The 25,363-nt window shown below is 49.3% G+C and overlaps 2 protein-coding genes across 3 annotated transcripts in view; both read left to right on the top strand.

The window, feature by feature from the left end:
* Positions 1 to 11,379, top strand: part of FOXJ3 (forkhead box J3) — a 102,514-nt gene extending 91,135 nt beyond the window's left edge. For both annotated transcript variants that reach the window (XM_028511524.1, XM_028511522.2), the window contains 4 exons: positions 1,901 to 2,002; positions 2,385 to 2,576; positions 6,150 to 6,257; positions 8,414 to 11,379. In XM_028511524.1, the coding sequence (XP_028367325.1) occupies positions 1,901 to 2,002; positions 2,385 to 2,576; positions 6,150 to 6,257; positions 8,414 to 8,529 (518 nt within the window). In that variant the 3' untranslated portion in view covers positions 8,530 to 11,379. The remainder of the gene's footprint in view (positions 1 to 1,900; positions 2,003 to 2,384; positions 2,577 to 6,149; positions 6,258 to 8,413) is intronic.
* A 10,606-nt stretch (positions 11,380 to 21,985) lies between these two features.
* GUCA2A (guanylate cyclase activator 2A) lies at positions 21,986 to 24,955 on the top strand. The gene is made up of 3 exons (XM_028511197.2): positions 21,986 to 22,128; positions 24,072 to 24,252; positions 24,719 to 24,955. Exons 1-3 carry the CDS (start codon positions 22,054 to 22,056, stop codon positions 24,781 to 24,783), a joined length of 321 nt encoding a protein of 106 aa, XP_028366998.1. The 5' UTR covers positions 21,986 to 22,053; the 3' UTR covers positions 24,784 to 24,955.
* The last annotated feature ends 408 nt before the right edge of the window (positions 24,956 to 25,363 follow it).

The raw sequence follows: 25,363 nt of genomic DNA, 5'->3' as shown, positions 1-25,363 counted from the left end.
GGCCTAAATGTCCTACAACATCTTCAAGTTATTTTCAGATGTATGCCTAGAGGAAAAGGTATATAATATAGCTTTGTTTTATAATTTCTGTTTCAGACATTATTGCCTACCTTTTAATGTCTGTACATTCTTCAGAAATTTAAGCTTGTTTTTAATATGATTTTGAGGATTTACTGAGAATTGTAGGGAACTGGGCATCAGCAGAAGGTTGTGATACTCTCCTCTGGTCATACCTTTCTTTGTTAGTCTAAGGTTTGCCAGGGGAGAAAAAAGTCCAAATACAGCTGAAAACCATCCGTGATGCACGCTTAATGGCCTGTTATCCCAGTGGTAGCTGGTCAGATGAAAACCTTGGGATCTGGGAAAAATTGTAACTGTGATAATAGTATTTGAATAATACATTTCTCTTTTATAGGATGGGTCTAATTAGCAGGTTGTCTTTAACAGGGAAGGAATGGAGGGAACTTACAGTTGCTTGAGTGCCCATTATGTGCAAGGCAATTTAGGTACATTATCTCCTATTATTCTTTTAAATAAGTATAGGTTACCATATTTGATAGGAAAAGTGTAAGTGAAAGAAATTAAGCAATTTGCTCAGGAACATACTGCTAATAACTAGTAGAACCGGAATTTATACCCCAGCCTATCAGAGTTTAGGGTCTGTAACACCAGTTGTTCTAAAAGGACTAAATAAAAATCAGCAAACATTTACTGAGTGGGAAGGGGTTTGCTCAGCCACTCTTGTCTACAGAGATTGCTTTATTTTGTGTTGTAAAATCAGCATTCATTATAGGATCTGCGAATCTGATAGACTTGATGTTTGTGGCTCATTGAAGTACTAATTTAATCCCCCCCCCCCCCCCCCCCCCCCCCCAGCAAATTTCTTTCTAAATTATGAGTTGCCTGAGTGTAGGGTCATGTTGTCTCTGGTTCACTGCTTACTTTTTTAAAAACCCATAATTGGCAGAATTTTGTAAGTCACCTAGCCAGTAGTTGATACACAGTTATCTATGATGTAGCAAAGAGTTCTTTTTATTAGTTCTTTCATTCATCTGTCCAGGGGTGATCTTGAAAACAGAGGAATTTGGGCAGCAGTCACTGAATGGAAGATAGTCGTTATTCAGCACGGTCTCTTTGAGTGCAGTCCTTGCCCCATGCTTCTGAGTGGTGACTGCTCTGCTGACACACAGACTGTGGGGTCTTAATTTTTCAAATGATGTCACACCAGAGGATACTGTTCTTGACTGGAAATGCCCTGGTTTGGATTCATCAGCATTTCCTAAAGAATTTGTAACCTGCCTTGACAGGAGAACTGTGTTAAGGCATTTCTCACTTTTAAGTTTGCTTCGTAAGAAACCCCTCTTGCTATACATCTGATTCACCTCCCTTAAGGCAGTGCTTTAAGTTATGTTGTGTATTGCTTCTAAATCTGTGTCTGCCTCTAAGGTACAAAGAATGTATCTCTTAGGGTGACAACAAGACAGGAAAATGAACTTTATATGGAGGGAAATACTGATTTGTATGACTTGTCCAGCCTGGTCATTTGTACTGTACAAATATAAAGAGCAGTTATCAACTTGGACAGTTTTCAAGTGCCGGACTACAGCTTAGAAGCCCTGGGCTCAAGTCTTAGATTCATTACAGTGACCTTGCTAAGGGTTATACCGCCTCTCTGGGTTCCAACTTTTGTTTGTTTTCCATTTGCAAAATGGAGAGAAGTGATAACCTTTCTACCTGTCTCAGATTGCCCCAACACATGATGTGGTGGGTATGAATCTGTTTGTAAAACTGAATATGGATCCGTCAATGTCAGGAATAAAGTCAGCATTATCTTCCCATGCCATATACTTCCAACTTTCATTATCCAAGATTTACAGTGTTGCTAATGTTATTTTTATAGGTGTTTCAAATGATTGGTATGCGACACTTGATATGCTAAAAGAAAGCTGTCGAATTGCTACCAGTGTTAATTGGTCAGATGTAGACCTTTCACAGTTCCAAGGTGAGCATTGGTTCTTTTTTGACATGTAACCAAATACACATCCTGTTTTGTCTGATAGATTATAAGTTTCTTTGTAATGTAAGTAAATATCTTCTTATATAGTGTTTTATTTGCTGTTGCTAATACACTTAAAGACAGCATTTTGCAAAGTTCACTATTAAATCTTTTGGCCAGTTGGAGCAAATGATCACAGACAAGAGTTTTAAAAACAATTTGGCCCCACTTAAAAGAATCAGACTTTGAATAATTTTATAATGTCACTCTTCAGTGCACGGGCAAATCACTGCCAGTGGAAATTTTGAGGGCTGAAAAAATTGGCTTGCTATTTTCCTTGCAAATTTACAGAATTGTGCCAACTGTATTTTTAATGTTTTTCTCATAGGTTTGATGGAGAGTATGAGACAGGCAGATCTCAAGAACTGGTCTTTAGATCAGGTTCAATTTGCTGATCTCTGTTCTTCTCTTAATCAATTCTTTACACAAACCGGCCTTATCCACTCACAGAGTAATGTTCAGCAAAATGTCTGTCATGGTGCCATGCATCCAGCAAAACCTTCCCAACACATTGGAACAGGTATGGGTTTAGTTATCTTCTTGATTTTATCTTGTTCTCATTCATATCAAATTTAGTGACTGAGGCAACTTGGTACATTGCTAATGCTGACAGTGATCCATTTGCATCTTTTAATTTCTAAGAAATGAATGAAATCAAATGATATATTTAAGGTATATCTTAGAAAAGTTGAGATAAATTATTTGTCATGATTTATATGATTATTGTTTATAGTTGGCTTTCCTTGGTGACCTTTTCATTTGTCAAACTAGAATTAAATGTGTTTAAGATACATGCATTTTTATAAAAACATCGTTATGAAGTTAAATTTAAATGTGTATATATGTGTGATGAAAATACTATTTTTATATACTTTCTAAGAATGTTAATATTAAAGTTGAAATTTTACTTGAAGAGTGGACATAATGGTATATAGTCTCATTAATGTTTTTTCTGGACTCAAAATTTGTGCTCTGTATTTTTCATCTTATTTTCTTTACCCTTTACCATTGTAGCCATTTCTTTTACTCTGATTATAGTGCCTACAATTTTCTTTTCTGAAGTTTCCATTCTGCGGGACCTCAGGGAATCACCAGAGTAGAACAAACAGTGAGAGCCAGGTTGATGGAGTCGTAGATATAATGCCTGCCTGCTGGCATGGTGGGGGAGGAGTGAAAAGCAGCAATAGCCTCTGCCAGCATTTCTGTCTGGGAGAAGGCACCTCCCAGCTCTCACCCTGAAGCCAGGCAATCCAGTTCCTCTCCATATATTCTTGACTCCTTTCAAGCTGCTGTCCTAGTGCTGGAGTTCAGAGGGAGTGAGTCCATGTAAATTGGCATGGGCCCTTTAAGAGGAACTTCCTGGGATTCCAGAAGCCCTCTATCTCCCTCAGCCTTAATCCCTGCTGGTTTTTTACAGCCAGAAATTATGGGGGTTCCTTTTTCTGGCACTGGAGCCCTGGGCTGGGGGAGCCTGGTAAGGGGCTGGGACCCCTTGCTCTTTAGGTGGGACCTCTGCAGCTGAAATATCCCTCCTGATTTTTATCCTCCACACATGGAACAGCCTGGTCCCAGGTCTGTGGCCCTCCTACTACTCTTGATGTGGCTTTTTTCTTTAATTCCCTAGTTGTGAGACTTCCATTCAGCCAGATTTCAGGTGGTTCTGCTTAATGCTTGTTCTGTACTTAGTTGTAATTTTGATGTAGTTGTGGGAGGCTGTGAATACCCTGTTTACCTGTGTGAATAGATTTTAAAATTCTCATAACTACATTCTAAATGTTACAGGATCTCAGATATCTCTGGAAACTATATTGGAAGTTAATCTCTTGCTTAGAAAGTTTAGGTAGACTCTCATTGTTCAGACTATAATAAGCACGTGAGAAAAATGAGGATTAATGAAAATTTCTATCTGAAAGTAAAAGTGTTAGGAATGTAACAATTTGAAAAAGTTAAGGCTATTTGTTTAATGTGGGTGTCTATTTCCATAATCCAGTTCCCACTCCCTCTCCCCTTTTAAAGTAAGAATTACTAAGCCAAAAATCGAGAAATGAAAAAAAAAAAAGCCTCAGCTGGTGTTGCTCAGTTGATTGAGTGCCAGCCTGTGAACTGAAGTGTCGCTGGTTGAATTCCCAGCTAGGCCACATGCCTAGGTTGCCGGCTGGATCCCCCGTAGGGAGGGGTGTGCAAGAGGCAACCACACATTGATGTTTCCTCCCTCCCTCCCTCCCTCCCTCCCTCCCTCCCTCCCTTCCCCTCTCTCTAAAAATAAATTAATACAATCGTTTAAGAAAAGAAATGTAAAGACAGATCTTCAATAAAAATCATATTTTTTTCTTTCAATTGTGATTTGAGCTCCTAAGGATGAGTAAGAGAGCTACGATTTTCAGGACAGAGGCTGAGAAGTCATTGATAAATAAATGAGTGACCATATTACTCAGAGTGGTGCACCAGCCATGCACATGAAGACTAATCCATCTCCACCTAAAAGAATTTACTAGAGTCCTGACCAGTGAGTGAGGCTCAGTTCGTTAGGCATTGTTCTGTGAAGCTCAAGGTCACTGGTTTGATTCCCAGTCGGGACACATGCTTAGGTTGTGGATTTGGTGCCCTGTCGGGGTGTGTATGGGGTACAGGAGGCAAACGATTGATGTTTCTCTCTCTCTCTCTCATCATTCTTTCTATCCTTTCCTTTTACTTCCCTTCCTCTCTCTCTAAAAGTATTTATTTAAAAAAAAACAATTAGAGCTGGAACACAGTATAACATTTTTTTTTCCTTCCTAAATCTTCAGGATACTAAATTGGTCAAAGAGGAGCTCAGTTCTGACTCTAAGCTTTACTATTAAAAAGCATGTCATCTTAGAAGGCAGTGGCTCATAAGTCTGATCTTGTGGTCTGTTCCTGTTTGGCCTCACTTTGTCTCTGGTCCCGTTTCCTCCTGCACATGAGCAGATAGGGCTGGGGTAGATTATCTCTGAGGGGACCACCTCCAGTTTGAGCAGCCTCGTTGGTCTCACTTCCCAGTGTCAGTCACACACTCGTGAGTGGCCAAACCGTGTGCCCTGCCTTGAATACAAAAGGAAGGTTTTTCTTCTCTTTTTAATTTCTTCTGGGAAAATAGTTCTTTTCTAATTTGACAACAGCATTGGTAGAATGCATGTGTAATTTGTATGAAACACTAGAAGACCTTAGGAAAATGGCTTTTTTGGAATTCTAGATGCTCCATATAATGTGAGCCAGTGTTACGTTTTTCTCCCCACAGAGTTACTGGGGAGGGCACATGGCGGTTGTTCCCCTCCCTTTCTCTTTGCATTAGGGTGCAACATAATTGACATTTTGGAACTATTACACTTGATGGCTTCTGTCAAAAATACATTAAGAACCATCTGAAATGCCACTTAAATGAAACCTATGTTTTCTATCTTCGCATTTCTAAATAATGCATATCACATTTGCTTAGTGTAGCTCTTTTATCTAGTGCAGTTCTTTCCTATGACTTTGTGCCTCCAGTCACTTTGTTGATAAGCAGCTTGGGCACACACAGGTCTGCTTTGGGGGTGAGAAAATCAGGGCAATACAGAGACAGCCGTTAGGAGAAAGAGCCCATGAGTTAGGAGCGCTGGACGCTGGCCCCAGCCCTGCCACACTGACGTGTCATCGGGCAGTCTGCTCAGTCTCTCTGAGCCTCCTTTGCCTCATCTATAAAATTAGAATCATCCCTGTCTTGCCTTCACGTGGGCTTAGTGGAAGGTTCAGATGAAGTGACAAAAATGCTTTTGAGTTGTAGTAAGGCATGTAACAACAATAGTAGACATGACTGGCCTGAGAGCTTTGAGTTAGAGGGTGTGAGTCCCCTGAAGTTTTCCCAGCGACTCACACCCAGCTTGGCGCTGTGTTCCCAAAGCCAGCCCCATAGCCCCACCTTGGCAGAGTTTTACCATCTGGAAGAAGTAATGTTTCCTTCCCTTTCCTTCCTCACCTTACCTGCCTAGTTTATTTTTAGGTGACAATTCCCTTAAGATTTTAATGCTTGATTTGTTTTATTTATTTCTGAGTTTATTAGGTAATATGTTTTTTCTTCTTTCTGTTCTTTAATTAGGAAATTTGTACATAGACTCCAGGCAAAATCTCCCTCCTTCAGTAATGCCACCTCCCGGTTACCCTCACATCCCACAGGCACTCAGCACTCCAGGAACAACGATCACAGGTAATTAGGGGCGCGGTGGGCTGCAGTTAGTACTCAACGTTGCGTATTGAAGAGCTTGAGCTGACCTGACGGTGAACGCGGCCGCCTCAGGAGGGAGTGGACTCGGTTGAGGCCGCTGGGGTGCCAGAGTCTGGAGACATGCTGGGCTCTGGCGTTGGTGAATGACTTGTCATTTGGTGTGTGGGTCACATGACCTGAAATCTCTCTTAGCCCCTGATGCTATCTAGGGTTCTGATTATTGTCCTGTCTAAGAGGTTGGGGGTATAGAGCTTGTCCTGGGGTCTTAGGTATCTTTTAGGAGATTTGACTGTGTTCGACTTCAGCAGGTTTCAAGAACCCACTTTGATTAGCTCCTGTACACTCACTCACCCATTCTGGTGAAGTCCCCTCAGCTGTAGTTTCTACGGAAGTGCCTTATAGAGCACAGAGGTTTCGAGAGTTAACGAGTTAAGTTTTTTCCCCTAGGTTCCTGAATGTAGGATGTCATGTTTAGTAGGGCAGCAGAGGCACATTGTTAGAGGTGGAAGGGGTCTTAAGGATTATCTAGGTGAGGAAATGGAGGCTCAGAAGGGGAGACAGCGTGACCAGAGTCACCAGTCTGGTAAACGGCCAAACCAAGACTCCAGCCTTAATGTCTAGATTGAGAGTTCAATATTTTTCTCATATACCACACCACCCATTACAAATGGCAGTGTGGAAGAAGGGATTTAAAACCTCAAAAGGACTATGTGCCAGGCAGTGGTGAAGGAGGAGTTGGGACCAAGTGATGTGTTCTTTTGTGCCCAGTGCTCACCAGTAACTTGTAGGTAGCGAAACATGGTAGTTAAGACTCTGGAGCCAGATTCCCAGGGTTTGAACCCTGGTGCACTGACACTTGATAGCTGCCTCACTGTTCGACCTCAGCTTCCCTGTGTGTAAACAAGGGCTAATAGCACTACCAAGGCCTAGGGGTGTTAAGAGAATTAAATGAGGATTGGTTGTAAATCACTTATGTTAGTGCCTGGCACAAAGTAAGGAATTTATACCTGAAAAATAGGTAAATGTGAGGCATTTCTGCTATCCTGTGATACACTGAAAACCTTAGCATTTCATAAAGCTGCACATTAAAGTTTAAAGGTTTATGAGAAAAATAGTATTAGCAACAGATATCTTGAAACTTTGTATTCAGAGTACTAACAAAAACTGTAATCGGTAAAAATTTCATAATGGTTAAAAGGACATGATTAATTCCTAATGAAAGAATAAATTCTGCCCTGGCTGGCATAGCTCAGTGGATTGAGCGTGGGCTGCGAACCAGGCATTGCAGGTTCGATTCCCAGTCAGGGCACATGCCTAGGTTGTAGGTCATGGCCCCTAGCAACCGCACATTGATGTCTCTCTCTCTCTCTCTCTCTCCCTCCTCCCCCCCTTCCCTCTCTAAAAATAAACAAATAAAATCTTTAAAAAAAATAAATAAAATCTTTTTAAAAAAAGAATAAATTCTACAGTTAAAGAAAGATCTTTTTTTTTTTTTAAATAAATCTGGTTTGGAAGGGGTTTGTCAGAGCGAAGGGGACAGGGCAGAATGCACCAGAACTGGGGCGCGCAAATAGCGCACGGCCACACTGACGCCAGAAGAGGGGTGCGGGGAGAGTGGGCGTTGCGTGCTGTGCTTCATTCCTCCAAGGCCGTCTGCGCTCAGCTGTGTCAGTGTCCTCTGTTCACCCGCTGTTACTGGTGGCACAGAAATGAACTGGCTGAGGAGACTCACTGTGGCCCAGTGTGACTTCAGTGGTACACTACCATCATTCTTCTGTTTACCGTCCTCATGTGAGCCGACTCATGCTACTGAAACACCCTGAACTGGAACAGATTTAAGGAAAATGCTTGTGTCAACACGTAGGCACCCTGCCACTCTTGATGCCTTTTATTCTGCAGCCTGGTGTAATGGAAAGAGTGTTGGTTTTAGAGTCAAGTAAACTGAATTCAAATCCTGTCTCTTCCCCTTACTAGTTGTGTGACTTTGAGTAACTTGCACATTCTCTTAAACCCAGTCTCGTTTATCTGGAAAATGAAAATGTATGAGATAATGTGTGCTGAGTGCCTGGCACATGGGAAGTGTTCAGTAGGCTTTCTTTTGTACTGAGCCGCTGCTGACATTGCCTGCTTCCTTCCAGGCCATCACGGAGCCATGAACCAGCAGCACATGATGCCTTCCCAAGCCTTCCAGATGCGGCGCTCTCTGCCCCCAGATGACATCCAGGATGACTTTGATTGGGATTCAATTGTGTAGAGCTTGTTTCTGCAAGGCGCGGGACCCCAGAGTCACGTTTCTGTGCAGTGAAGGGCAAGGTTTAAGAGAATCCAGTTGAGAAGAGTTGCTAATCACTTTACCAATGCTATCAAAATTTCTTTTGAAGACAATCAAGAAGATTTTAGCTGGATAACCTACTGCTTTTATCCAACCCAAACGAGTACTCCATGTTTGTCTCCCTGCCAGCCGCCCTCCGTAGCTCCTAACTGTTGTGTGATTTAAACAGCTTTTGCATATTTGTGTCAGTTTGTTGTTGACCACAAGTGCCAGACTGATTTTTCAGACAGAGCCTATTTTGCTGCAAGCAGTTTATAGATACATATGTGTAAATATATGTACAAAATTTACTGAAAGGCTTCGATTTTTTTCTAATTGGATTATTAGATCTCGAAAAGAAAATTACTGTGAGTTTTTATTCCTTGTTAGGCTATTTTCTGCAGGATGGTTTTAACTGATGTGGGCAACTTAAAGGAAATAGATTTTTTCAAAGCCTGGTTCCCCTTACTGAATTTTCTAAGAAATGTGGGTATCGAATCCTACCCAGTAAGTCAGAGAACCCAGAGTTTGGTCATCTCCGAGCAGTGCAAAGGGCATGTTGTTCCCGAGCAACACACAGAACTGACCAATTTTTTTTTCGTGATGGTTGGAGGATTATAGGTTTTATGTTGTGCATTGTCAATGTCTAATTTCCTAATCTGCATTATAACAGCTCTAAAATTTATTTGATTGATTAGAAGCTGGGTATTGCTTGGCTCTTTAAACAAATCAATGTCTCCACTTATTTATTATTCAGAAGTCTAACTTTAATATTTATTGCTACCTTCTATGAATGCTTAGCTCTAATTGGGTTCATTAGGGATAAATGGGATGTCTGAAAGCACAGAATTATTTTTCTTGGTAAGAGTTTACAGACAAGACAATCAGAGAGATTGTGTTATTCTCTTTGTCATCACTCCTCATACCATGTGAGTATATTTCCCTATCTTAGCATTCCTGCTAATTGAGACTTACTAGCTAAGTAGGACTGTTCTTCTGGAATTTGAATCAGATTTCCTTTGGGCAACAGAATGGGAGGGCATTGTTTATAGAGCAAGTTTCCCCACTCATTCGCTTCCCACTTGGGAAGCACTGGCAGGAGGACGGAGCCACACACAGATTCTGTTCGCCTCGGCGTTCAGTGCAGTTGCTGTTATGGGGCCGCCGTTTCTGTGCTGGCGTGACAGTTGGGTGCGTGCTGTGGAATGCAGCCCGTCTCTTAGGGGTTTTTATTAGTTGTTTATTATTTTGTTTCATATCATATCACAGTTACTTTGCATGGGTTGACTGTCTTAGTTTTATAATAAAACTAAAAGAAATGAGATTTTTTTAAATGAATAGATTTTGAATTGGTTCTTAGAGGAAAAAAAGCAGATTTTTTTTTCAGTTCTAATGGGGAAATATGTTTCATCAAATCAAGGAGTAATAACTACTCGCTGCCTTTTAGCATCTCAAGTCTCTGTCATCCATGTTTAAATCCCTTTAATTAGCCTTAGTGGTTCTGTGGTTGAGTAATCTCTACTTGAACTAAACATTCTTGTTTCTATACGTGTGTATGTGAGAGTGTTTGAATATGTGTTGTTTGTTTTTTTTAATGGAGTGTTGCCTTGAATGAATCACTGGGAAGCCGCCATGGTTAGAGGCTGGTGAGTGGGGGAGAAAGGAAGGGCTTTATGTTCCTGTTGTCCGGACCCTGCTTGGCATGAAAAAAGGAAGCTCAGCTCCAGCCCCTTGGATCAGAGAATACCAGAAGATTCTGAAAGGGCAGCCAGCAGGCCCCTCTTAGATCGATCAGAGGCGAGATGAGATAGCAGCCTGCAGAGTAAACGCTTGACAAAAAGAGAGGGGGTGATTTTCAGTAGTCTGCTGAAGTCACCGTTTTCTAGATACCAGAATGACCCTTTGGAAACTTCTAATTGCTTGGGCAGCAATGTGTGCACTTTAAACAGTTTGGGTATTGGAATGGAGTCTCTTACATTGAATGATTTGACTAGAAACCGCTGATGAGGATTTCTCAAATTGTGTGAAACTAATTTCCTGTTTGGCGCTCATTTACTGATTTGCAGTGATGAATATTTTTATAAGAAATTAAACTTACCAAGAATGGCCCTGGAGGCAGAGCCTCCATCCAGACCCTTCCTACTCCTGTGGTTCAGGTGGCCTGGGAGCCCGGGACAGGCCTTCTCGGTGGGCTCCAGCCGGACGGGGCTCCCTGGCGAGGTGCAGAGCATCCCTCTAGTGGCCATTTCATTTGGTAGTTGTTAATGCAAAGTTCTGTCAGGGGCCTCAATTGGCTGAAGGCTTTTGGGGAAAAGAATAATAAATGCATATAATGAAACGGGGTACTCTGTCCAGGAGAATAATCCGACTGGCATTTGTGGCAGTTTTTGAAATGTAAATGTATTCATGTGTGTACCTGTAAATACATGTCTCTCAGATGTCCTTTGAAGTGGGAGGGAATCAATCTGGGGATTATTTCAAATGGAATAGAGTATTTTGATATTGTCCATTCAAAGGGTGATGTGTACATATCTATATTGTATATATGTGATGAAATGCATTGGCTTTTTGTGCAAACACAATCTGCTCTCTGTACTGCTGTTGGACAGTCAGTGTTTTAATGTTTCTACAGTTTTGCTATTGCACGATTTCATATTTTGCCTCTATGATGAACACCCATTCTTTGTAACTGTTTAGTGCTTTAAAGAAATATTCCAAGTGTCATTAGGATTGTTGGTGCCAGAACTGATATGCATGAATGGCACTTAAAATAAATATATTATGTAAACTCTATTTATAACACCAACTCATCTGTGTCATTTGCTGTAATTAAGGGAATAAGATTGGAACTGGTCCAGATGCAGAAGCCCCTCGGCCAGTCCTCGGGGCCTCGGAGACGCTGTGCCGGGTATTGCTGCTTCAGAACAGTCATTGCTGCCATTTAGCGAGCAGCTCATAGCCCTGTGGCCTTGAAGTAATTCAGTGTCTGTGAGCCTCACTTTCTTCCTTTTCCTTATTTATGGGCCCAATATGAGAATAGTAATACCTACCTCCTAGATTTGTAGTGAGATTAAATTAATGCATGCATTTAAACATTTAGAACAGCATCTAGGACCTAAAAAAGTACTAGTATGTGCCAGGTACTGTGCTAAGTAGACAGTGTTACCCTCAGCGTACAGGACAACTAAGAGGTCTAGTGGCTTACCCAGATTCTTTGTTGGCAAGTGGCAGAACTGAGGTTTTGGTCCAGGTCTTCTGACTTCATTGTCACGTTCTTCCACGTTGTTCTCTATTCCAAAGCGAGTCCCTGTCCCTAGCCCTACCCTTGACCTCAATCTTGCCCCAACAACCACCTTTCCAGAGAGCTATTTCCAAAAGGTGGAAGTGCAGCTTCTTAACATTTTCGGAGCACACTATACCAGACCATCCCATGAGAAATCCAGAGATGAGGAAACCACAGTTCCTGTCTTCAGGGCACACAGACTTAACCCCATACAGGTAGCAATTTGCCAACCAGGGAAAGTACCCAGGGAGGCTGCTTTGAAGGTGTGCCCTGGCAAGGCAAGATTTTGGGGGTGAGGAGTTAGGCCATGCAGGGGCTGGGGCACTGGTTTAGGAAGGCCTCAGGGCTGGGCATGGGCAATTTGAGTCTTCATAGAGAAGGTGTTTCTGTTAATACCGCTGCGCTGAGCCCCACCTGGCAGCTAGACAGGTGTGGGGGTGGGGACTGATGGAGGAGAAGGGATGGGTTGCTAGTGAAGAGCCAAGCACAGCAGTCCTGGAAATAGGCTCAGCAATGGGGAGGCCAACGACACGGTGGAAGTGTACTTAAAACTGCGGTCTGTCTCACTTAAGGAGAGTGCTTCCCACCAATCCACGATCCTGCCCGAGGCCTCGTGTTCCTCTAACGTAACCCATACAATGCTGCCAGGAAAGTGGTCCGCTGCAGTTTTACAGGTGGGGAAACAGGCTCAGTTGGGGTCTGACCTCAAAGTTCATTTCCTTTTACCCTACTGCCTTCCCAAACGGGGTTTTCCCAAAGCCAGGCTAGTGCCTGGCTGCCCAATGCGTGTCGCTTACAGCGGGGAGCTGTTTTTCTCCAATCACAGGTGAATCTTGGTCATCAGCAGTGCCTCTGAAGGACGGTAGTGGGGGGCACAGTTAAATGTCACTGTGGGCTGATTCAGGCACAGATGAAGTACACCTCTGTGCTGATGAAATGAAAACAGTAAACAAGATCCCTGAGATGCATGTTTAGTTCTCAAGGCTTTAGCATGTTCCAGGGTGCAAAGGGCTTCTATATTTAGATGCACCCTGACCAGCTGGACTAAGCAGTCCTGGAAGACCATGCGAGCCTCAGCACTTGTAGAAGCGTTGACTATACTCTAACTGCCTTAGCATCACCGGACCAGCTTGAAAGTTACAAGCTAGAAGGGGCCTTTGAAACTAATACTGATAAAGCCTCCCATGTTTTGCGTCGAGAACTTTGAGACCCTGAGAGGGAAATGGCTTGCTCAAAGTCATACAGTTATTTAGCAGCAAATTGGGGTAAGGGGAGGAGTGGAGAGCGTCATTTACATGACAGGCATTTAAAACTCCTACACACAGTCTTCCTTGATCTACACAAGAACCTGAGGCTGTAGTGTACACTGTTACTGCCCCATTTTACAGATGAGGAAACCGCTTCAGGGAGCTAAGGCACAAAGCAGCTGCATCCTGAATGCACACAAAGTGAATTACACACTTGGCCAAAAACAGAGAACGGAAAATTTTTTTAAGACTTTATTTATTTTTAGAGGAAGAGAGGGAGAGAGACATTGATTGGCTGCCTCTAGCATGCCCCCAACTGGGGACCTACCCTGCAACCCAGGCACGTTCCCTGATTGGGAATCAAGTAGGTGACCTTTTGGTTCACAGGCCAGCCAGCGCTCAACCCAGCTGCTTGAAAGACTATAACCAAGAATTAGAAAAACTGGCCACGTCGGGCTTTGAAACATGACATATTTATCCCCAACATGGTGCCTTCCTAAAAGATACTTCAAGAGTGACTTCAGACTTACTCCTGTTATCTCTCTCTCCATGTGACATGTGACTAGTCAACGCTGCAAAGCACAAACTTGGCAAGTGGCTGTGCCAGAGCCAGAATTTAATTCAACCCCAGGTCAGGGCTGTCTATGACTCCTAACTCTCAAGCAATGCCCTAAGCCATGCTGACCCCAGAAGTACAGAATAGGACAGCTAAGTACCATTTATGACTTTTTACTTAATTATTCCAAGCACTTGCTCTAGATGATGTATTTACTCTTCAAAACAACTGTGTGGTACACTATTATCAACCTCGTTTTGCAAATAAAGAATCTGAGCCACAAAGAGATGAAATCACTTGCCCAGAGTCACCCGGCTCGTAAGTGGTGGAAGTGATGATAGCAGCAGCAGTAGAGCTGGGATTTCAAACCTTGGCCTTCCAGCCCCACTGTCTACATCATTCGCCACACTGTGTTAGTCTATCTTTGGCTCTATTATGGGAGCTAGTGGGCAAAACGAGGGCCTTAGACCAAAGCAATGAGGCTGCAGTGAGCACTGGCGGCCAGCAGAGGGCGGAGGGCTGCCGGCGGTGTGCCTTTCCTCTGTTGGAAGTTTTTCTTGAGCGTTAGGGCTATGCTCCCTTTCTCAGTAGCCCCGAGTTGGGTGTTCCTCAAGACTGGTAGGGACCCCAATGGCCAACCCTCAGAATCTTCTGAATCACAGCTTGCTGGAGAGAGCCAAGGTACCTCTCTAGTTCTCAGCAATAAATACACTGGTGGGCCCCCTTCAGAGCTGCCTCTGAGCCTGCTGCCCCAACCAGCCCTCCTGATCCCCGATGTCCCCCTACTCCAACACTAGGGTGGGTCAGGTCAGCCCACCATCAACCCAAACTCCGAGTCTCCTGAGGCGCTGCTTTTCTGGGACTAGTTGATCCTGGGACTGGCATTATTGACCCTTGCCCTCCTGGCCCTGCCTCTGAGTCTTGGCGGGCCACGGCGTCCCTACACACTCGCTGACTCCTGTGGCCATCATAAGCATCGGGACTGTGGCCACTATTTGCCAGGCCCTCTGCCAGTACTTGATGGTCATTCCCTCTGCACTCCTAAATGTCTTGTGGGATTAGTGTTATCTCATTTTACTGCTGGACATTGTTGCCGCTCAGAGAGGTAAAGTCATTTACCCAAGGTCACAGCCAGGGAGAGGTTGCCCAGAGGACCAGCACCCAGGTCTGCTCTTGACACTGAGGCAAGTTGCTTCCCCCACAACAATCTCCAGCTGCCCTTGACCTCTCTCAGGGCCAGTTACCACAGCCCGTCCCACCCACTCTAGCAGGGGCCTATGGGTGAATTCCGCCTCTCACAGCGAGGCCCCCAGGAGGTCAGAGGGGCAACTTCCTCTCCCAGACAATGGCAATAAAGACAACAGAGGACACTTCCCCCCTTCCCATGCCTGAGTGACGCTCCCAGGCAGAGACCTTCCTGGGAACCGTCCTCTGGTTCCGTGTGAGACTGCGTGAGTGCATATGCTGCGTGCCTGGTGTGTGTGTCTAAGTCCTGTACCTGGTGATTGTGGGTCAGGGCCACTGCAGGTGGTTGTGTGGCTGACTGTGCCCAGGAGGCCTGGTGTGTGTGTGAGACTCCATGTGATTGAGTCATTGAATGTGTGTTCTTGTGCGATCATGTGTCCATGGCTGGGCATGTGATTGTGTAGCCCGTGTGATTGTGGCTGTGTGCTTTGGTGTATCCGTGTGTGCTTTTAAGCTGCAGACAGGAGAGACAGCTGCGGCCTGGGGTGAGGGGGGAGATGGCTCTTCACTCAAGCTCTGGCTCCCTCCTCCCTTCTTCACCTTAGTAGCCATTCCAGCCTCCCCCAAGAGCCCAGGTCCCCGGAGACACTTGCTGGGGTAGAGCTGGGTTTCCAGGCCCTGCGAGTGCCATACAAATGACTTTTCCCCCTTTCACATTACTTACGTGCCTTGCCCCTGTCACGGCTACTGCAGCCCTTCGAGCTGGATCCCTGACCCGTTTACAACTGCTCCCACCCCCCCGGCAGCCCCCGCTCCTCAGCCAGGCTGGCAGCTGCTCCACGGGTGGGTGAGCATGTGTCCTGCAGGCCCCAAAGGCCAGAGTGATACAGGAAGCAATGGGAAGAACACCCACTCTGGAGTCAGAAGAACCTAGAACTTCATCTGGGCAAGACATTGCCCTCTCTGAGCTTCAGTTTCCTCATTTGTAAAATAAGATGGAATGCCTTACCTCAAAGTGCTGACGAGACCATCCGAGAGAGGTGGTCAGCAGTCAGACAGGAGGCAGCCAGTGTGGGCCCCACACCTCTTAGGCCCCAGGGGCCGGTCCTCTCTTCTCCATCCACCCCCCTCCCTCACTTTTCTGCCACATGCCATCTGTTGCCTTGTGGCCAAGACCAGCTGATTCTCCCGCACACCGTCTTTCCCATCATCCCCTTCCGGAGTGCTGCCAGGGGCAGAGTGCACCTCTCCCTCCGAGGCAGCAGCCATACCTGCACAGCCTGCTCTCTCCGCCAAGTGCCCTGGTGGTCCTTCTAAGCCCCAGCCCCTCTTGTGGTCTCCCCCGCTCTGAAATCTCCCATGGCTTCCCACTCTCACCTGATCAAGCACAAATATCTTAGCTTGGCATTGAAAGCCTCCTTCTCCGCCTGCTCACCCACAGCACCTCTGCACACGCTCTCTGCTTCAGCCCTGTCCATCCGCCCTCCCTGTCTGTGCTTCCTGTGGCCTGGCCGGGCCTTTGACCTACAGGCCCGACCCCTGTGGACTTGAATCTTCCCGTCATTTGAGGCCCAGTTCAGACGCACCCCCACCTCATCTGTCAGGCATCCTTGAAACTGGCTGCACCCTGCGGAGCCCCATGGAGTCTTTGCCCATGTTCTACCCTTCTCCTTCCAGTCTGTGGGTGCTGGGGCACGTGGCGGGAGCTCCAGCCGCGTCTCTGTCCTTCCCCGACAGCCTTCAGGTGTGGGAGGTTGTCTCTGAGGCCGATGCCCAGGGCAGGCTGGGGTGGGAGGGAGAGGCCCCTGCTGACCCGCTGTGTGGGGAGCAGATGGTGAATGGAGCTCCCCTACAGCATTGTCCTGGCCAGGCCTCGGGGATGTGAGATGACACTGCTGAGCAAACAACCAGACACACCCTCTGTTCACTGCCCAGCTGCCCCGAGAGCACCAAGGGGAAGAGCCAGCTCACCCCGGGGCCTGGGGGAGGCGAGGGAGCCCTGCGCCCCAGCCTGGCTCAAGCCAATAGGCTTCAAACTCTGCCTCGGTCACCCACTCTCTGTGTGGGCGACGTTGGGCACCCTCTTTCGAGGGCCTGAGTTTCCTCTCCTGTAAATGGGCAGCACTGACCTACCGCAGGGGGTCTGACGCAGTGGCAGCGGCGCCTGCCTTCTTCCCCTTCCCTGAAGGTGGGTGTCTGGGCCCAGGGGGACAGCACAGAAGGTGAGGACTGAGGAGAGGCTCTTCTTTGGCATTTGTGAGAACTGGCTTCTGTTCTGGAATGTACGGCCTGGTGGCAGCAGATGCCACCAAATCTCCCCGGCGATGAGTCTGAAAGTTGTGCCTTCCCCTCAGCGAAGGTAGTCCCACGCTCGGCCCACGGGGCCCTTGAGCAGCGTGCGACCCGTGCCACGGTTCAGGCACTCCCGTGCGCACCCCTGGGGAGGCCGTGTTTCCTAACCTCTCTCTGGGCCTTGAACCGCAGCTTACCCGTCCATACAGTGGGGTCCTGCAGTTATTCCTTAGGTATTCCCAGAGCTGTCAGGAGATCCACAAACATTATCATGTCCCCCTCGGGCAGACCTGGGCTCTCAGAGGAACGTGAGATTGTTACAGCCTCCAGGACAGGTTCACCAGCACAACGGCGGGGCTGTGCAATGGGGGCCACACCCTGTTCAAGGTCATACAGGTCCATATGGGCTCCCAGCTGGGCTCTGTTCCAGGCCGGATCAACAGGGGACAGAGCTAGGCGTGGGAGGACTGGGCCTCAGTGGACACCGGAACCATGGTGAGATCACCCAAACCCAAGAGTTGAACAACCTCTGGGCCAAAAGGCATATAGCATCAGCCTCCTCCGCCACACCCGAGGGCGGCTGGCAGCGGGGAGCCCTTGGCAGCTGCTGGCAGAATGGTGAGGGGGGCCTGGGCTGCGGGGCTGGGGCTGGGGCTGGTTTCCACACCTGTAAAGCACTCAGGCCAGAGCGAGTGTACCTTCACTGCCCTGGTTGCTGCTCTGATTGTTACACACACCACAGACGAACCGATTCCCTGAGGGCTCAGAGCACCTGCCGAGCGCCAGGCCTTGTGTGAGCTCTGGGGCCACGACGCAGCAAAGCAGGGCTCTGCTCTCAGGGGCTGGCAGGACCCTGGGCGAGGCAGATAGTTGTTACGTTTTATAGTGGAGGGTGTAGGAGGCCGGTGGAGACGGGAGACGGTCCTAACCCAGGCTTGCATTGATGGGGCTGGGCATCAGTGAGGAAGGTTTTCTAGACAATCTGAAATCCACATCGTAGTTGTCGTTATCTCCATTTTTCATATGCAGACACCGAGGCTTGAAAGGTCGCACCGCTGTTCCCTGAGGAGGCTGGACTCTGGCCCAGGGCTGTCAGTCCAGAGCCGGCCTTCCTCACCCACAGCACCGCGGGTCTGGGCCCCTTCTCCTGGTCCCCTCCTGGGGGTCCTGCTTGAAGGGTGAGCAGGGGCTTGATCATGAAGGGCCCTGAATCCAGATTTCTTCTGGAGGTTTCCAGCAGCCACGATGGGTTTTCAGGTGGAGAGACAGCTAGTAGAGGTGGCGTAGCCTGGAAGGCTACGGAGGAGGGGAGTTTGCCAGAAGAGGTGGCCTTAGATGTGGGAAGCCCAAATGACCTTAGACCCATCTGCTACCAATAAGGGTGGGGGGTGGGGGGGTGTGCGCTGGGGGCCAGTGCCTGAGAACTCAGGTGTGGGCCTGGAGACCAGGAAGCCTGGGGTACTGGGAGGGCCTGAGATCCAGTGCCCAGCAGCTTTAATGCAGAAGGGGAGGGCGGGGGCCTGAGTTCACACCTGGGCCCAGGCCAGGCTGGGGTTGCAGGGGGAATGGGTGCGGGGTAGGGGCGGTAAGGGAAGGGGAATTGTTCCCATTTCCCAGGGTAGATGTCAGAAATGGGGCTGGGTAGGGCAGGGCCCCAAGGGCTGAGGCCTAGGAGACATTTCCTCTTTCCCACAGTGTGGGTCTGCATCACTCCCACGGCCTCACACCTGCCACCCCCACCCTGGCCTTGCACCAGGTGAGCCTGGCCAGAGCACTCAGGGAGAAGGGGCTCCAGGAACCAAGGCCCCTGGCCTGTGTATCCAACCCTGCTGCACCCCGGCAAAGGAAAGACTGAAAAGTCAACGCCAGCCGGAAACAGGGCTCCTTCAGCCCTCAGTGGCCGCACCCTTTGTGCAAAACCAAACCCCGACCCAGCTTGAGCCCCCACTTAGTCCCAGATCCAGCCCCCCCCACACAGTCAGCCCTAACACAACATCACCTTCAGACTCAACTCCACCCCAACCCTACCAAGGAGCCCTCACCGGACTCCAAACCTCCATGTCAGTTCCAGTCTCCACAGCAACCCAGTCCTCACCGCACCCCCGATTCTGAACCTAATCCTGACAGTTCGACATCTCCAACCTCAGCTCCACGCCACACCTGACCCTAACCCACACCTCAGCTTGGATCCTAACTCAAACTCCTACCACTCACTGCTGTGTGTCTTCCCCAGTTTAACCTCAACCCCAACCCAGCTCCACCCTCAGCAGCACTTGGGATCTGTGCCTGGCGCTCACCTCATCCCCATCGAAATTAATTCTACCCTGGGGTGTATCTTGAGCCTCACCTTCAACCCAGACCCCACCCATAACCCCAATGTTCTCTGCCTCACCCCTGACGCTCTGGGGCTCACTGCCACCCAGCTCTCAGCACAGGCCACCACATGGCTGGACTGGACGTGTAGACCTCAGTGTAAACACACACACACATATCCCTCAGCATGCACACACGTACCTCAGTACACGCACACAGCCTACCTCAGCACACACACACCTCAGCACATACCACACCTCAGCACACACACACCTCAGCACATACCACACCTCAGTACACACACATGTACCTCAGCATATACACACCTCAGTACACACATACACATATCAGCACACACACACCTCAGCACAAACCACACCTCAGTACACACACACATCAGTACACACACACCTACCTCAGCATGCAAATACCCATACCTTAGCACACACACACCTATCCCAGCACACACCACACCTCAGTACACACATACCTACCTCAGCATGCACACATCCACACCTCAGCACATGCACACACCTACCTCAGTATACATACACCTCAGCATATACCCATACCTCAGTACACACACACACCTCAGCACACACATACCTCAGCACACACCCACACCTTAACACATACACACACCTCAGTACACACACGTACCTCAGCATATACACACCTCAGCACACATCCACACCTCAGCACATGCACACACACCTACCTCAGTATACACACACCTCAGCATATACCCATACCTCAGTACACACACACACCTTAACACATACACACACCTCAGTAAACACACACTTACCTCAGCATACACACAGCACACACACACACCAGTAAGGGGAGGAGTCCAGTCTAGTTCTAAGGGGCACCTGGGAAGGTGGGTAGAACTGGTGTTTGCTGCCCCTCCCTTGGTCTGGACCCCTTTGAAGTTTCCTCCTTGTCAGGCTCTGCTTCCTCCAAGTCCTCCTTCAATATTGACTCTCCCCACCCGGGGAATTTTCACCCCGGGCCCCTTCCTGGCTTTCGGCCAGGCTTGTTTGTAGATTAGAGCCACAAGCGCCCAGGACCTCCTTCCTCCCTGCCCCTGGGCCCTGCTTGCAACAGAGCACAAGGAACACACACCATGCCAGTCCTCGTGGGGGTCAGAGTCTACGGGGGGGAGGGGGGCACACTGCCGGGCAATCCACCCGGCAAAGTCCCTGGCGGGGGAATGTATGTGCGTCTATGGAGACAAAGAGAGGTTATTTAGCTCGGGATGCGGTGGGGGTTATTTGACCTGGGCCTCAGGTTTGAGTAGGAGTTCATCTAGAGACAGGAAAGGGAAAGTCTTCCAGGCAGATGGAACATCGTGTTTGAAGGTGAGGACGCACGTTCAGGAAGGGCTGGGGGGGGGAGCCTGGCCACGGAGGCTAGGGTGGGGAGATCAGGCTGGGCCCGCTGGGGGTGAGGGCACATGTAGGGGAATGGTCAGCAGGCAGAAACAGTGGGAGTGAGAAGGAGGAGGAGCTTGGGGGCCCAGCGGGGAGGAAATTGGGAGGAAGAGGGAAGGAGCTCATCTAAGGACAACCTTAGAGGCCAGAGGACAGGCAGGACAGTGGAATCAGCACAGGGTGAGGACAGGCTGTGGCTCAGAGGGGCAGGTCACTAGAGAGGCCAATGGGGACCAGAAGTGGATGCTGCTATTGATGAGAATAATAATACCGAATATACCCTTTCTGAGTGCTTTCCGTGTGTCTGCCATTGAGCTAAACATTGCTATCCCCTCATTTCATCCTCAAAATGACCCCAGGAGGCAGGTATGGTTATTAGTCCCCACAGAAGACCCAAGGGATACGGAGGCTCAGAGAGGGGGAACAGTTTGCCCCAGTTCACACACACCGAAACTGGGCGAGGCAGAGAAGACTTGAACCTGAGCCTGTGGGATGGCAGAGCCGAGGCCTTCCTCAAAGTCACAGTGGCCACACCCAGCACTTGATTTGAAGCCCTCTCAAACCCCCTCCTCCCCTCAGGCTGAATTTCTCACCCTTCCCTGAATACTCCAGGCCTACCTCACCTCCTGGCTGTCATAAATGTAGCATCATCTTCAAGAAATGGTCTCTCCTCCCAATCCCTTCTCTAAGAAAATGTCCACCCATTCTTCAGAACTGGGGGGTTGGTGTGGCCTCCTTTGGGAAGCCTTCCTGAACTGCTCTGATCCTGGCCAGGGTGAGGTGCCCCCTCCATACTCCACCCTGGTCTCCTCCCACTCCCCTGACAACCCTGCATTGCCACTGTCTGGAACCCCTCCTCAAGGGCTGGGCAGGGCTGCAGACCCTCCCCAGCACAGGGCCCTGCCCAGAGCAGCTGTCTGGGTGGCCAGTGCGGGGCCCAGCTGGCTGTGTGTCAGATTGAGTGCCCAGGGAGGGGGCTGATCTCTTATCTGCTGGGGTTATCTTGAGCCCTAACTGACGAGCCTTAATTTACAGGCGAGCAGATGAGGCTCTGACAAAGGCTCCCGGGTTACTCAGTAACCCTGCCGTCTTTAAAAGGCCCACTGTTTCCCCTCAGCATGCAGAACCAGCCACCCCCTCTCGGGCACTGCTACCATGAACACCTTTCTGCTCGCTGCCCTGTGCCTCCTGGGATCCTGGGCTGCCCTGGCAGGGGGAGTCACTGTGCAGGTGAGTCCTGTCCTTCCCCTGGCCCAGCTGGCTCTCTGCCCCCAGCGCACAGAGCCTGTGCTCTGACACAGCACCCCCTCTTTGGGGCTGGAGTGGGGGTGTGTGTCTAAGTCCTGGCTCTTCCTCAGGGTCCCCCTTCTCACTCCTGCCCCATATACCTCCTCCTTTAAACTTGAAAGAAAATGTGTATCAGGTAGGGAGAAGAGAAATAGCTGTTTGGGAAAGGCAGGTGATTAGCCAGTGTACTGGGGGCTAGCCACGGGCCAGGCTCCTCCCGCACCTCCCTGTGGTCCCCGGATCACTCTGGAAAGAAGGGATTATTAGTTCCATTTTTCAGAGGAGGAAAACTGAGCCTCAGAGAGGTTCTGGAACTGGCTATGGGCACGTGGCTGGGAAGTGAAGGGGCTGGATTTGTTACCAGGAAGGGGGACCAGGCCCAGAGCGGGTCTGCCTAGGGCCAGCTGGTGGTAGGTGGGTTCTTGACTTCATGCAGGAAAGATTTCACAACACAAGTCCAGGGGATTTTGAGAGGACATTTATTAAAGCTGGGGACATGAAACAAGGAAAGGCCTCAGGTAGAAAAAGCAACAGGAGGCTAAGTAGGGAGCCTCACTGGAGAGCCAGAGAAAAGGGAGCCTTGGAGGTAGGTTTCGGGACGGGGGGTCGGCCCGGGACCAGCTGCCATTGCCCATTGCTCCCCTGGTTGCAAGCCTCCTTGGGTCCCCTCGAGTTCGGGGGATGCCCGCCTGAGCGAGCAGAGGAGGGGGAGAGGAAAGATGCGGGCATCCTCCCCAAAGGGAGAGCGAGCTAGGACCTTTGTTTTGAGGGTTTTGTTTCTCTCTTGCAGGTGGGAACCTTGGGGGAGGCCTAAAGGGAGGTTTTAGCAGAATACTCATCAGTTTTGCAGGTGTACCCTTTCAGGATCGTGGTCTCCCCTGGCTGGTCAGCGCCAGGGCAGGGGGCCATTAGTCATTGCAGCTGGTCCGAGCATCGCCCGGTAACTCTGGGGAGGAGAATTCAAGGGAGTCTGAACCACATGACCAGCAATACGAAAAGTCAGAGGGTCTAAACCGTGTGACCAGTGATACGCCCAGGGAGGAAAGACCTCCGTGGGGGCCCATTGCCAGGCAGCAGGGCTTTCTGCCCTGGAGACCTGTATCTGGCTGTGAATTGCTGGGCCAGTGTGGTTACCTCTCTGTCTCAGTTTTCCCATTCCACTTGCCAAGGGATTTTCCTAGCTTCTTACTATCCGGCCTCAGATTCAATTCCAGATCTTACTTCTCAGTCCCGTTCTCGGCTGAAGCAGCATCCTAGATCTCAGGACACACACCGTCATCCTGGAGGGACTGCGTGCTCACCGCTGTGGGTGTGGGTGTGGGTGTGGGTGTGGTGTGGGTGCCAGTGACAGGCCGGCTGGCACCCAGTAGGGGGCCCCCTCTCTATCACAGCCAGGCTCTGGGAGGCCTTTTATCGCTTCTCCAACCTCAACCAGGCTGCAGGCTGCAGGCTGCGGGCTGGAGCTCAGGGCCGAGTAGTCAGCCCACACGGCTGTCAGGCAAGGGTGAAGACAGCCTGGGCTTGGCCACGTGGAACCTGGTCCTGGCCTCAGCTGTGTACCGCTTCCTACAAATCAGCACTCTGGCACCTGCTGTATCTCTGACACGTTCCATCCGTTTTCTCCATTCCTCACAACGTGCAGAATGTAAGGCTCTCAGAATGTAACGAACAATCCATGGCCAAAGAGCAAAACCAGGATTTCAGCCCACAGTCTGGCAGTGGGTCCTGAGCGCTAACCACCTCACACTGCCCTGTAGTGGTGTCTGGTTCCCATTTGCCATAAACACTGCTCTAGCCACGAGGGGTGGGAGAGGGGCCAGTCCTGGAGGAAATGGTCAGGGAGCAGGCTGCAGCCTGGCCTCATGCTCTGGACATGTCTCTCTCAGGATGGAAAGTTCTCCTTTTCTTTGGAGTCCGTGAAGAAGCTCAGGGATCTCGGAGATCTCCAGAAGTTCACCCGCAGAAGCTCTGCTGTGGTTCCCAACCCCTGTAACTATCCCAACTTTCCCAAAGAACTCAAGCCTCTCTGCAAGGAGCGCAATGCCAGGGAGATCCTCCAGAGGCTGGGTGAGTAGCTTCCTCTCTGATGGGTGGGACTTGGGAATTCCCTGACTGATGGCACTTGAGGGAGAGATGTGCTCTGATTGGTGGGATTCAGAGGAGGGGCTCTGCTCTGACTGGTGACACTAGGGAGCTCTGCTCTGATTGGTGGTCATATGGAGCTCTTCTCAGCTGTGATTGGCAAGGTTAACTTTAGAAGGGGCCTGGCTGGAGCTGATGCATAAGTGGCACTGTGTCATGGTTCATCTAGTCTTAGCTGTAGCTCTTTTCTGGGTAGAATCTCTGCTCTGACTGGCTGGCTTGAGTGGTACCTGTGTTTTGGTTTGGGGCAGAAAGCCCAGCCGGTCATAGAGGACAGGTCTGTGTTTCTCCTGGGGGCTGGGTGGTAGGTATCTGAGCTTTGGCTCAAGGGAGGATGGGGGATTTGGGGAAGAGAAGCTGGCTCTCATGGGGCCCTATCTCTCCTGTCCAGAGGCCATCGCTGAGGACTCGAGCTCGTGTGAAATCTGTGCCTATGCTGCCTGTACTGGATGCTAGGACAGCGGGGGCTTGCTGTCTTTTGCCCTTCCCCCACAGGACGCTCCTACTCTGGCAGCTTAATCTACCCTGCTCCCATCGGAGGACGGAGGAGAGAGCAGCCTGGGGACACCCAGCCCCTAACCCCATCAAAGCTGCCGGCAGCTTTTCCAACCTGCATCTAATAAACCAGTTTCCCGCATACTCCTGGTGTTGCTTTCATTCATTCCTTCATCCCTCAGTCTATGCATCACCCAGTTTCAGGAAAGCCCTCCCTGCCCTCAAAGCTTACTGTGCTAAGTGCAAGGACCCTGAGCTCCCTGCTAAGCTACCAACCACTGCACACAGGCACTGAGGGACCTCAGTCTGCAGACTGCCGGTGGAGGAGGCGGAACCTCTGTTTTCCTTTCACACCTCCTGGAGTCACCAAAGTCACTACCCACATAAGAGCACAGGAGGCACAGGAGCCTATGAGACTGGCCCCGAGCTCCAGAGCAATAAGGGTGCCTCGGGACCTGGCCCCCACTGACCACTTCAGCGTTGCTTTCTGCCCTCCTGCACCCCGGGGCCCACACCCCAGGCCACAGCTCCTGCTCTGGCC

The sequence above is a fragment of the Phyllostomus discolor genome, chromosome 5 (genome assembly GCF_004126475.2).
Source record: "Phyllostomus discolor isolate MPI-MPIP mPhyDis1 chromosome 5, mPhyDis1.pri.v3, whole genome shotgun sequence".
Taxonomy (NCBI): domain Eukaryota; kingdom Metazoa; phylum Chordata; class Mammalia; order Chiroptera; family Phyllostomidae; genus Phyllostomus; species Phyllostomus discolor.
Note: the sequence above shows the minus strand (reverse complement) of the source record. Positions and strands in the feature narration are given on the sequence as shown.